The 13,000-nt window shown below is 43.6% G+C and overlaps 2 protein-coding genes across 4 annotated transcripts in view; one reads left to right on the forward strand and one right to left on the reverse strand.

The window, feature by feature from the left end:
• prr5b (proline rich 5b (renal)) overlaps positions 1-7,507 on the forward strand; it is a 15,453-nt gene extending 7,946 nt beyond the window's left edge. The window contains exons 5-10 of one of the 2 annotated variants that reach the window (XM_083527895.1): positions 265-322; positions 1,096-1,187; positions 1,301-1,441; positions 1,672-1,810; positions 4,962-5,448; positions 5,857-7,507. In XM_083527895.1, coding sequence (XP_083384021.1) covers positions 265-322; positions 1,096-1,187; positions 1,301-1,441; positions 1,672-1,810; positions 4,962-5,410 — 879 coding nt within the window. In that variant the 3' untranslated portion in view covers positions 5,411-5,448; positions 5,857-7,507. Of the gene's footprint in view, positions 1-264; positions 323-1,095; positions 1,188-1,300; positions 1,442-1,671; positions 1,811-4,961; positions 5,823-5,856 lie in introns of those variants that run through there. The other variant, XM_083527896.1, reaches the window with a different exon arrangement.
• LOC310718844 (protein PHTF2) lies at positions 6,024-11,310 on the reverse strand. Of its 2 annotated transcripts, XR_014531284.1 has the most exons (8): positions 11,012-11,310; positions 10,788-10,919; positions 10,532-10,618; positions 10,151-10,306; positions 9,017-9,112; positions 8,438-8,563; positions 6,688-7,837; positions 6,024-6,626 (listed from the first exon to the last, which is right to left on the reverse strand). XR_014531284.1 is itself a non-coding variant. In XM_083527911.1 (7 exons), the coding sequence occupies exons 1-7, from the start codon at positions 11,177-11,179 to the stop codon at positions 7,817-7,819; spliced, it is 786 nt and encodes a 261-aa protein (XP_083384037.1). In that variant the 5' UTR covers positions 11,180-11,310; the 3' UTR covers positions 6,024-7,816. The 2 variants fall into 2 exon arrangements, 1 of the variants encoding a protein (XP_083384037.1); XM_083527911.1 differs by having other exon boundaries at positions 6,024-7,837.
• Positions 11,311-13,000: the final 1,690 nt, after the last annotated feature.

Below are 13,000 nucleotides of genomic sequence, written 5' to 3' on the forward strand. Positions count from 1 at the left end.
GAGGAAGTGCCAGACACAATTCTTAAAACAGCAGCAACCACACACACACACACACACACACACACACACACACACACACACACACACACACACACACACACACACACACACAGCTGTGTTTACTCTAATGTTTAATTTAATAATCAATTCAATAAATGGATACATTAAAATGTATTTCATTGATAAATCTGATTAAATAAAACACAAAGATGTGATTGTAATACATTTCTGTAAAACTGTAAATGTACATGTATTATTTTACAGAACCAGCTCCTAACCAAAGGCATGGTCATACTGCGTGACAAGATCTACTTTTATGAAGGTGAACAAGTGTGTGTGTGTGTGTGTGTGTGTGTGTGTGTGTGTGTGTGTGTGAGAGAGAGGGAAAGTTTAATGTTTATCTAGAATTACTTTGTAACTTAGTGACTGAAACACACTTCCCTCTAACTGTGGCACCCACATGTGGTTTCTAACATTTTCCTTCACCCTTTAAACCATTGATCTTCAATAAGGGGTCCACATTCATGATGGTATGCAAGTGGTCTGCTAATTAATGTAAAAAAAAATAAACAGGTAAAAACATCAAAAGTCAAAATATTTAATAAAAAAAAATTATTATAATTATAGCTTTAAAGCTTTATTTAAATTAAAGCTGATGTTTATGTGAATGTATAATTGTCCACCTGATAGTAAAAATAAACTGCAAATCTATCAAAATAAAAGACACCTGTGATTAAAAACAACTTAATAAATTATAATTTGTATTGCAAAATATATTTGTTATGATGCAGAAATCTTTTTTAAGCATTTGGAAAGTAACAGAAAATGATGCATGAACAACAACATAATTTGAATTGTCTTAAAGTAATGTAACTGGCGTATTATTTTTGGTTTCTACTGATATCAGTGGCTACGTTTGACACATTTTGTATTAGGAGGTCCCTGCTCCATATCGGGTACTTGACCTGAAAAACCTCGTATCCCCCGCATTCACCTGTTAAACATAGACATGAGGTCGTCTCAGAGTAAACATCTCACTCACTCAAATGCTTCTATAGATTCTTGTAATTATTATTAGATTTTGTTTCCCTGCAGGTCAAAAGTTACTCGATGCTCTGGCTGAAACCTGGGACTTCTTCTTCTGTAACGTGCTCTCCACGCTCCAGGCCATCTTCTACCCAGTCCAGGTACTGCAGAGTCTCATACACTACTGACTACACATCAGGTACATACTATACCTCACCTTACACACACGTGTGTGTGTGTGTGTGTGTGTGTGTGTGTGTGTGTGTGTGTGTAGGGGAAGGAGCCCTCTGTGAAACAGCTCGCTCTCCTGCACTTTAGGAACATTATAACTCTGAGCATTAAGCTGGAAGACGCTTTGTCTCGTCCCAAAGTCTGCGTTCCTCCATCCATCATACAAATGCTGCTCATACTGCAGGTAAATATCACTTTATATCCTTATAAAGCAGCACGTGTGTGTGTGTGTGTGTGTGTGTGTGTGTGTGTGTGTGTGTGTGTGTGTGTGTGTGTGTGGTAAAATTATTTAAAACACTGGAAAGTTCTTTTGAAAAGAAGCAGCAGAGGAATGGCTTTTATTCTGCTGTAATAAATGATTTTGTGTGTGTGTGTGTGTGTGTGTGTGTGTGTGTGTGTGTGTGTGTGTTACAGGGGGTACATGAGTCTAGAGGAGTGAGTGAGGACTATTTAAAGTTGGAGTCTCTGATTCAGAAGGTTGTATCTCCGTACCTGGGCACACACGGCCTGTACACCAGTGATGGATGTGTGGCGCAGTGTTCCTGTGTGCTCGGTGAGTGTCAGTAAATCCAAATCCTGATGGAGTGTGTGTTCGCCTCACACACCTCACTGCTGTCATACAGTTTGGAAATGGCTGTGTTTGTATTATACTGATATCACTGTGAAAACACTATGAGAGGTAAAATCACCTTCGCACTGATCTGTATAGTGATCTGTACACTGTATAGTGATCTGTATAGAGATTAGTACATTGTATGGTGGTCTATATGGTGATCTGTACACTATGGTGATCTGTACACTGTATGGTGGTCTGTATGCTGATCTGTACACTGTATGGTGGTCTGTATGCTGATCTGTACACTGTATGGTGGTCTGTATGCTGATCTGTACACTGTTTGCTGATCTGTAAAACCAGATGATACAGCTCAATTTAAAACCAGGTGACACACTTAATTAGCTGGGATAACTGAGTTGTTAACCCGGGCTTCGACCGATCCGGTATGAAATTCTTAATCGTGATCCGCATATTCGATTTGGCTCTTGTTTTACGCTGGATGCGCTTCCTAACGCAACCCTCCCTATTTATCCGGGCTTGTGACCGGCACTAAGAGTGCACTGGCTTGTGCCTCCCTAATGGCTGGGTTAGCTCGGATAACTGAGTGTGTTAAAGAATTAAAAGACTGGATGATTCATAACTTTCTATTATTAAATTCTGATAAGACAGAGATTTTGCTCATCGGCCCAAAAACCAGTACACAGAAGCTCCAGCATCTCAGCCTGCATTTAGACGGTTGTTCTGTAACTACTAGTTCAACAGTAAAAGATCTGGGAGTTATTTTAGAGCAACTTGTCTTTTAAAAATCACATCAATCAAGTTACAAAAACAGCTTCTTTCACATTAGAATTATTGCTAAGTTAAGAAACATGTTGTTTATATCTGATGCAGAGAAGCTCGTCCATGCGTTTATGACCTCTAGAATAGACTACTGTAATGCATTACTAGGTGGATGTCCTGCATCATTAATAAACAAGCTTCAGTTAGTTCAGAATGCAGCAGTCAGAGTCTCACAAGGTCAAGAAAATACGATCATATAACCCCAATCTTATCGTACCTACATTGGCTTCCTGTTAAGTTTTAAATCCACTACAAACTACTGCTACTCACTTATAAAGCACTAAATGGTTTGGCTCCCATGTATCTATCCAGTCTCTTAACACGCTACAATCCGTCACGCTCCCTGAGATCTCAAAACTCTGGGCTTCTAGTAGTTCCTAGAATAGCAAAGTCCACTAAAGGCGGTAGAGCATTTTCACATTTAGCTCCTAAACTCTGGAATAGTCTTCCTGACAGTGTTCGGGGTTCAGATACACTCTCCCAGTTTAAGTGTAGATTAAAAACATATCTTTTTAGCAAAGCCTACACATAACACACATAACACACATCACATCATAACCTTGTGCTCCAGAACATCTGATCACATCACATTATCAACTTGTGCTGTTAATATCATGAACAGCAGCTACGCTAATTCCTCTCCACTGCTTCTCTTTCTCTCCCCATCCCGAGGCATCCTGAGGTTCCTCCAGCTCCAGTCACGTCCCACCTCATGAAGATTATGGACCTTTAAAGAAGTACCGTAATTTCCGGACTATAAAGCGCACCCACTGAATTTTACAAATATTTTTATTTTTAACATAAATAAGCCACACCTGTCTATAAGCCGCAGTGATCTGTACCCTGTATGGTGGTCTGTACACTGTATGGTGGTCTGTACACTGTATGGTAATCTGTATGGAGGTCTGTACACTGTATGGTGGTCTGTATAATAATCTGTATGGTGGTCTGTATAATAATCTGTATGGTGGTCTGTACACTGTATGGTGATCTGTACACTGTATGGTGGTCTGTATGGTGGTCTGTACACTGTATGATGATATATACACTGTATAGTGATTTGTACACTGGTGGTCTGTACACTGTATGGTGGTCTGTACACTGTATGATGATATATACACTGTATGGTGGTCTGTACACTGTATGGTGGTCTGTATTGTGGTCTGTACACTGTATGGTGATCTGTATGGTGGTCTGTACACTGTATGGTGGTCTGTACACTGTATGGTGATCTGTATGGAGGTCTGTACACTGTATGGTGGTCTGTATGGTGATATGTACACTGTATAATGGTCTGTATGGTGATATGTACACTGTGTGGTGGTCTGTATGGTGATATGTACACTGTAGGTGGTCTGTACACTGTATGGTGATCTGTATGGTGGTCTGTACACTGTATGGTGGTCTGTATGGTGGTCTGTACACTGTATGGTGATCTTTATGGTGGTCTGTACACTGTATGGTGGTCTGTACACTGTATGGTGATCTGTATGGTGGTCTGTACACTGTATGGTGGTCTGTATGGTGGTCTGTACACTGTATGGTGGTCTGTACACTGTATGGTGGTCTGTATGGTGGTATGTACACTGTATGGTGATCTTTATGGTGGTCTGTACACTGTATGGTGATATGTACACTGTATGGTGATCTGTATGGTGGTCTGTACACTGTATGGTGGTATGTACACTGTATGATATGTACACTGTATGGTGGTCTGTACACAGTATGATGATATGTACACTGTATGGTGGTCTGTACAATGTATGGTGGTCTATACACTGTATTATGGTCTGTACACTGTATGATGATATGTACACTGTATGGTGATCTGTATGGTGGTCTGTACACTGTATGGTGGTATGTACACTGTATGATATGTACACTGTATGGTGGTCTGTACACTGTATGATGATATGTACACTGTATGGTGGTCTGTACAATGTATGGTGGTCTGTACAATGTATGGTGGTCTATACACTGTATGATGATATGTACACTGTATGGTGGTCTGTATGGTGATCTGTACACTGTATGGTGATCTGTATGGTGGTCTGTATGGTGATATGTACACTGTATGATGATATGTACACTGTATGGTGGTCTGTACACTGTATGTTGATCTGTACACTGTATGGTGGTCTGTATGGTGTATGTATACTGTATGATGATATGTACACTGTATGGTGGTCTGTATGGTGGTCTGTACACTGTATGGTGGTCTGTATGGTGATTTGAATAGCGATTGTCTGTTGGATAAAGATTTGACATTAACCTCCACCTGGATGTTTTTCATGTCCCTGTGTTTCAGAAAAGCGATTGCTGCGGCACAGGCCCAACCTCGGAGACGCCTCTGCAAGAAACCTTGTGGTCCGCTCTAAGAGTTACAACGTGCCAATGCTGACTCCTGTGGAAGAATATGAGACGGAGACCACATTAGTGGGCAGTTCAGGAATCCGCCGACATTCTGTGTGCCAGATGACCTTGTGCCAGGAAGAGCCGGCATTCTCCAGCATTACATCCAGCCCCGAGACCAACCCTGCATCGCAGCTTTCAGCCTCACACCCGTCTGTACAACAGGAGCCGGCTCCGTCGGGATGCAGAGAGCAGACGGTTTTCTCTCAAAGCCCTGAGACCATCACAGACCAACTCCTGGAGTCTCTCGACTCCAAATCAGGGGGAATCTTCATCGACTTCAGCTACCATTGTTCACACTCCTCTACCTTCAGCCCTGAGAGTGAGAGTGAGAGCGTGGTGTAGGATGTCAGCAGAACCTCAGATTCGTGAGGGCTACTGAAGTATAACTTATAAAACTCATTTCAGATGTTTTGGGATTTTTCTAAAAAATATTTACTGTGTATTTTTATACTAAATATTTAAAAAGTTTTAATTTAATTATGGATCTGTGGAGAATTTTATCGGGATCATTTAACAAACTTGTATTATTTTTATCACAAATGTTTAGAACAACAAATTCTATATTCTATAACAAATTAATATATTTTAATTCCTATTTAATTGTATTTATTTATATAATTGTTGCTGGGCAGTGATTAGTATCCCGGATGTCGCGTCTTTGATGACAGTATGAATACAGAGAAGAACACTCCACTGATTAAGTGTAACTATTTATTTTTAATGCATGATGTGAAGCTTAAAATCTCAGTATTTATTCCTGTCTGTGTGACTGATTTAATTCCTGTTAGTTCTTCAAGATAAAAGTCAGAACAACGCGCTCCACTTAGGGGTTACAGCAGCGCTCTTTCGCCCCCTGCTGGCTGAGTGCTGTTACCACTGTAATCTACTGCAAAAACACAAGTGAAGGAGCTAAGGTTCTCTCACACACAAACGCACACACACGCACAGAGTGAGGTGCGATTTAAACCAGTTTTAATGTGATAAAAGCAACCCAAACAGCACATCTATCTCCTCCATCTGTACCTTAATAGTCTCAGAGTAACTTATACACACTTTTTATATAAAAACATATAAACTGACCAGTGGCAAAAACCTATTAAACAAAACTCTGTAAAATACATGCAAATATTCAAATCTTTTCCCATCTGGTTCTCCTTCGTAGTGTTCGTTGTAAAGATCCGTGAATTTCACTTCAGTAACTCAGAGTTTTAATGAGCACAAAGTCACAGCATCGAACAGAAAACAGAACTCACCCACGCGCCTTCTCCAACACGGCTATGATCAAATCCTGTTTCAGGAAGGAGCTCAGTTCTTTATTTATGTCCAGCAATCAGAATTAAAGCACTTTGGATTAAAATAATTTCAAAATCAGAAAAAAAACTTCAATGCAGAAAAATAAAACCAGAAATAAAGCGTCGTTGAGGCGTCACTTCTCCGACACAGTAACACTGTCTTTGCCTTAAAGTGCAAATTCTGACTCGCATGCAAGCACCCACACACACACACACACATGCACCACTTGCACCCCCACACACCCACTCGCACCCCCACACACACACTTCCACCCATTCGCACCCGCACCCACCCACATGCACCCACTCGCACCCCCACACACACACTTGCACCCACTCGCACCCGCACCCACCCACATGCACCCATTCCCACACACCCACACACATTCATCCACTCGCACACGCACCCACACACACACATACCCACACACACCCACCCACACACTCGCACCCACACACACAACAAACATTCACACGCACACCCCCATACACTCTGGAGAACAGCCCCGGTCTCAGTGTGAGTGAAGCTGCTGATGCGAGTCATTAAACGTGTCACTACTGAGCAGAACATCAACACACTGATAAACACAACACACGTGTTCATACACACGACATCGAGAACTCAGGCTGAGCTCCACCCCATCCTACAAACAGCTGAATATGGAAACAGACCTCCACATTATTTAAACAAAAATCAATAAATAAATGTCAAACAGGAAGTGATGTGTAAAAAACAACACCACCACAAACCAGGTCTCTCTTTACACCATAGAAAAATCAAAACACAATAAAAACATGACTAAAACACTGCTTCTGTGTGTGTGTGTGTGTGTGTGTGTGTGTGTGTGTGTGTGTGTGTGTGTGTGTGTGTGTGTGTGTGTGTGTGCGTGTCAGTCCAAATCAGTGCTTTAATATATGTTGCTCTGAAATAACACGTATGACCTGACGTGACCCTGACCTGCTGCTGAGCTCGTAACACATCTCCATTTTCAGCATGGCTTCTCTGAGGCTTTCCTTATCCTCATCTTCATCACATGCTCATTATAACTCTTCAAATAAATAATTTTGAGCCACATGCTTACAAATACACACACACACACACGCAGACACACACGCAGACACACACACACACACACACACACACACACACACACACACAAGTCTATCCTGTATATAATCCTAAGGAAGCATAATGTAACATTGACATTCCAATAGCAGCTAAAGATCTGACGAGTCAAAGACACAGGAAAATGAAACTTCTGTCCAACTGAAATGTCCAGACTCTGATAGAGCACAGGGGAAAGGCGCTCAACACTTCGTCACCGTCCCCTGATTAATAGGAAGCGATTCCATCAATGTGCCGTCTGTGCACTGCGTCTGGGTGTGGGGTGTGGACGGGCCTGGGGGGTGTTTACAGTGGGTACGGGGGGGTACAGGAACACGAGACTCCTCAGTGTCATGATTTGATCTTCCAAAGCTGTAAACACAAAGATTCATCAGTAACATCATTCGAATAAATCATCCATAATAAATGAAAGTGTCTGATTAAGAAACTCTGCAACTAAACACTTCCACAAAATCAGTACATTATCATTAAATCGTTCTGATACAAATACTACACACATCCATCCTCCTGCTCTCACACACTCTGTACCTCTCCACAAACACCAGCACACTGGGTGTGGAGTTACTGTGGGAGCAGCGACACTCCACACCACTGGTAGATCAAATACATAAAACATGTAGTTGGGTTAAAGATCCACTGGGTAAAATGTGACTCTCAGCACACTGATCTATTAATAGAATATTAAAGACTCAAACACTGATTGATTTCTATTATAATGATCATGAACACAAAACCTTCTTTTCAACTACTTTAATAAACGTGTAAACGAGGTCACGTGTGTGGTGGTGAGTTCGAGTCTGGAGTTTCTTCATCATTTATTCCTCTCTAAATGTTCTGCTTGATGTTGAACTGATGCTGAACTGTATGTTGGTGATCAGTAGATGCACCGAGCGCTGATCAGAACACGATCAGACCCCCCCCCCCCCCCCAAACACACACACAAACACACACCTTCACATTGAAACCGAGCAGGTCACTGATGACTCCTGACACTGCAGATAAAATCACCACCTGAGTGATGCTGTACAACAGAGGGTTCATGGTCAAACCATAGAGCCGGAAAGGAGTGTCCAACTCCTGAGAGAGAGAGAGAGAGAGAGAGAGAGAGAGAGAGAGGGAGAGAGAGAGAGAGAGAGAGAATAAATTAGTTTTTAATATTATTTTATTTTTGTAGTAGTTTAACAGTAAACTGACACAGAGCAGAAAACTGGATCTGCAGAATTAGATGTAGAATTCTGTGCTGAGAAAAACCGAGGGAAAACAACAAATGTGATACTAAGAAAATGAGATGGAGAGAGGGATGAAGATGGAGATGGAAAGTAAGAGAGAGAGATACGGAGAGAAAAATGGAAAAAGAGACAGATGGAAAAACAAAGAGATGGAGAGATGAAGAAAGAGGTGGAGTGATAAAGAGAAAGAAACAAAGAGATAGAGGGATAAAGAAAGAGGTGGAGTGATAAAGAGAGAGAAACAAAGAGATAGAGGGATAAAGAAAGAGGTGGAGCGATGGAGAGAGAGATGAAGCAGTACCTTCAGCAGTTTGGTGGCCAGCTTTAGAACGTTGTTGACGAGGGTCAGCTCCTCTTTCTTGTTTGGTTTCTTTTCCATTTTCAAGTACAGATTAATCTAATAAACAACACACACACACACACACACACACACACACACACACACACACACACACACACACACACACACACACACACAATAACACTGTAGTCAGAAACCAGCACATCAGATTAGTGGTGTGTGTGTGTGTGTGTGTGTGTGTGTGTGTGTGAGATGGTATGAGTGATGGTGTGTGTGTGATGGTGTTTGTGTGTGTTGTGTGTGTGTGTGTGTGTGTGTGTCTGAGTGTAATTGTGTGTGTGTGTGTGTGTGTGTGTGATGGTATGCGTGATGGTATGTGTGTGATGGTGTGTCTGAGTGTAATAGTGTGTGTTGGTGTGTGTGTTGCTGTGTGATCGTGTGTGATCGTGTGTGTGAGATTGTGTAATGGTGTGTGTGTGTGTGATTGTGTAATGGTGTGTGTGTGTGTGTGTGTGTGTGTGAGATTGTGTGATGGTGTGTGTGTGAGATTGTGTGATGGTGTGTGTGTGAGATTGTGTGTGTGTGTGTGTGTGTGTGTGTGTGTGTGTGTGTGTGTGTGTGTGTGAGATTGTGTGATGGTGTGTGTGTGACTGTGTAATTGTGTGTGTGTGTGATTGTGTAATGGTGTGTGTGTGCGATGGTGTGCGATGGTGTGTGTGTGTGTGTGTGTGATGGTGTTTGTGTGTTCGTGTGTCTGTGTGTGTGATTGTGTAATGGTGTGTGTGTGTGAGATTGTGTGTGTGTGTGAGATTGTGTAATGGTGTGTGTGTGTGTGTGTGTGAGATTGTGTGATGGTGTGTGTGTGTGTGTGTGATTGTGTGTGTGTGTAAGATCGTGTAATGGTGTGGGTGTGTGTGACTGTGTGTGATTGTGTAATGGTGTGTGTGTAAGATTGTGTGTGTGTGATTGTGTGTGAGATTGTGTGATGGTGTGTGTGTGATTGTGTGTGTGTGTGTGTGTAATGGTGTGTGTGTTTGTGAGATTGTGTAATGGTGTGTGTGTGAGATTGTGTGTGTGTGTACGTGAGATTGTGTGATGGTGTGTGTGTGTGAGATTGTGTAATGGTGTGTGTACCTGCTCGGTCAGTAGGATGGAGGTGTTGCTGTACTTCTTGCTGGTCTCGGAGCCCAGTGTGATGAAGCGCAGCAGGAAGAGAGAGAGAGAGAAGCACCAGATCACCAGCTCCCAGTTATAGTGGAACTCCAGAAATGTCTCATGAACGTGCAGCAACTGCAGATCACACATAAGATCAAAGGCTCAAAACACACGGTGGAACATCTGAAGATTAATCATATGACCATCACATGAACAAGAACACCATCAGAATGCACCATCTTAAGTTTGTCTCTATTATCAGTAGTTTACAGCCCTACAGATAAACCAGCCTGGTCCTGGGAGAGGGCGGAGCTTGCAGGAGAACACTGAGGAGATATTTAGAGGAAAAGTAATTCACACCTGAGCGCAGCAAATGAAGACCACTGAGAGAGTGAGGAGGAAGGCAGAAGACACGATGACATCTACTGAACGCTGTGGACCACGCCTCTGCATGCCCCCCCCCCCCACACACACACACACACACACACACAAACAAACACACACACACACACGTTACACACAAGTAGTAGGACCAAGACATAATATATTTATATGTAAAGAATACATGTATATAATATATATGTATATAAACTAATATATATTTCTCCTTGAACACCTTCAGGTAGGAGCGCAGTGAAAGCCACATCTTAATGTTCTGCACTTTCTTCAGGCGAAAATGAGGCACCTCAGACTTTCGAGCTCTGCGTGCTGAGGTGAGGTGACCAAAAAGCTTCGCAAAGAGCAGTCTCTGTAGGAACCAAGAAGAAAAAACATGATCTCAAGGATGATCTGATGGAGAGTAACAGGTGATTGGGTTGGAGAAGATAAAGTAGGTGGTACCTGCTTGTACGTTCTTTCAGCCACACTGAGCAGAAAGAAGAAGAGCCAGATGAGACAGACACGCACTACAAAGCTCACGGACACCATTGCAATCACCATGGCATCAGACGAGGAGCCGAAGGCGATGGAGATCATCTCGCAGACAGACAGAGAAGAAAGCTGCTCCATGTCTTTATACTGGAAAAGTCTGTAGGCGAAAGGAGTGAGTCCCAGAGTCACAGCCACCAAGTTCCCAAAGATCTGATAACCAATTCCCGGAGTGTACAGATTCACCTAACACAGAAACAGAAGCATTCAGTGATCAGAGGAGTGTGTGTGTGAGTGTGTTCGTTTGTGTGCATGGGAGTAAGTGAGATAGTGTGTGTGTGCGCGCGAGTGTGTGCGAGAGTGTGAGTGTGTGCGAAAGTGTTTGTAAGTGTGTGCGTGTGCGAGTGTGTGCGTGAGTGTCTGCTTGAGTGTGTGCGAGTGTGTAAGTGAGTGTGTAAGTGTGTGTGCGCACGAAAGTGTGTGTGCGAGAGTACGTGAGAGTGTGAGTGAGTGTGTGTGTGTGTGTGTGTGTGTGTGTGTGTGTGTGTGTGTGTGCGTGTGCTATATGTGTGTGTGTGTGTGTGTGTGTGTGCGCATGAGTGTGTGTGAGTGAGTGAGTGTGTGTGTGTGCGTGAGTAAGTGTTTGCGAGAGTGAGTGTGTGCATGAGTGTGCGTGAGTGAGTGTGTGCGTGAGTGTGTGCGTGAGTGAGTGTGTGCATGAGTGAATGTGTGCATGAGTGTGTGTGTGTGCCTGAGTGAGTGTGTGCGAGAGTGAGTGTGTGCGTGAGTGTGTGTGTGCGTGAGTGAGTGTGTGCGAGAGTGAGTGTGTGCGAGAGTGAGTGTGTGCGAGAGTGAGTGTGTGCGTGAGTGAGTGTGTGCGTGAGTGAGTGTGTGCGAGAGTGAGTGTGTGCATGAGTGTGTGTGTGTGTGTGTGTGTGTGCGTGAGTGAGTGAGTGTGTGCATGAGTGTGTGTGCGTGCGTGTAAGAGTGTGCGCGAGTGAGTGTGTGCGAGAGTGAGTGTGTGCATGAGTGTGTGTGTGTGTGTGTGTGCCTGAGTGAGTGTGTGCGAGAGTGAGTGTGTGCATGAGTGTGTGTGTGTGCGTGAGTGAGTGAGTGTGTGCGAGAGTGAGTGTGTGCATGAGTGTGTGTGTGTGTGTGTGTGTGTGCCTGAGTGAGTGTGTGCGAGAGTGAGTGTGTGCATGAGTGTGTGTGTGTGCGTGAGTGAGTAAGTGTGTGCGAGAGTGAGTGTGTGCATGAGTGTGTGTGTGTGTGTGTGTGTGTGTGTGTGTGTGCCTGAGTGAGTGTGTGCGAGAGTGAGTGTGTGCATGAGTGTGTGTGTGTGCGTGAGTGAGTGAGTGTGTGCGAGAGTGAGTGTGTGCATGAGTGTGTGTGCGAGAGTGAGTGTGTGCATGAGTGTATGTGTGCATGAGTGAGTGAGTGTGTGCGAGAGTGAGTGTGTGCATGAGTGTGTGTGTGTGTGTGTGTGTGTGTGTGTGCGAGTGTGTGTGCGCGTGTGCGAGAGTGAGTGTGTGCGTGAGTGAATGTGCATGTGTGAGTGTGTGTGCGTGTGTGCTTGAGTGTGTGTGTGTGTGTGTGTGTGAGTGTGTGCATGTGTGAGTGTGTGTGTGTGTGCATGAGTGCATGTGTGAGTGTGTGTGTGTGTGAGTGTGTGTGCATGTGTGAGTGTGTGTGTGTGTGTGTAAGTGTGCGTGAGTGTGTGTGTGTGTGTGTGTGTGCATGTGTGAGTGCGTGTGTGAGTGCGTGAGTGTGTGTGTGTGGTTGCGTGAGTGAGTGTGTGTGTGTGGTTGTGTGAGTGTGTGTGTGTGTGTGTGTGTGTGTGTGTGCGTGCGTGCGTGCGTGCGTGAGTGAGTGTGTGTGTGTGTGTGTGTGTGTGTGTGAGAGTGTGTGAGTGTGTGAGTGTTTATAAATGTAAAAAGATGCTAATTTGTAATCCCACTCACC

This window comes from Silurus aristotelis (genome assembly GCF_946808225.1).
Source record: "Silurus aristotelis genome assembly, chromosome: 24".
Classification (NCBI taxonomy): domain Eukaryota; kingdom Metazoa; phylum Chordata; class Actinopteri; order Siluriformes; family Siluridae; genus Silurus; species Silurus aristotelis.

What these genes read in the sequence shown, in the direction of transcription:
- LOC310718844 (XM_083527911.1), bottom strand. Translation starts at nt 11,179, where the DNA reads ATGGAGCAGCTTTCTTCTCTGTCTGTCTGCGAGATGATCTCCATCGCC. An exon ending in CCATCCTACTGACCGAGCAG is followed by an intron (nt 9,113 to 10,150) that starts GTACACACACCA and finishes GTTGTTTATTAG; the next exon opens with ATTAATCTGTACTTGAAAAT. An exon ending in TGGCCACCAAACTGCTGAAG is followed by an intron (nt 8,564 to 9,016) that starts GTACTGCTTCAT and finishes TCTCTCTCTCAG; the next exon opens with GAGTTGGACACTCCTTTCCG.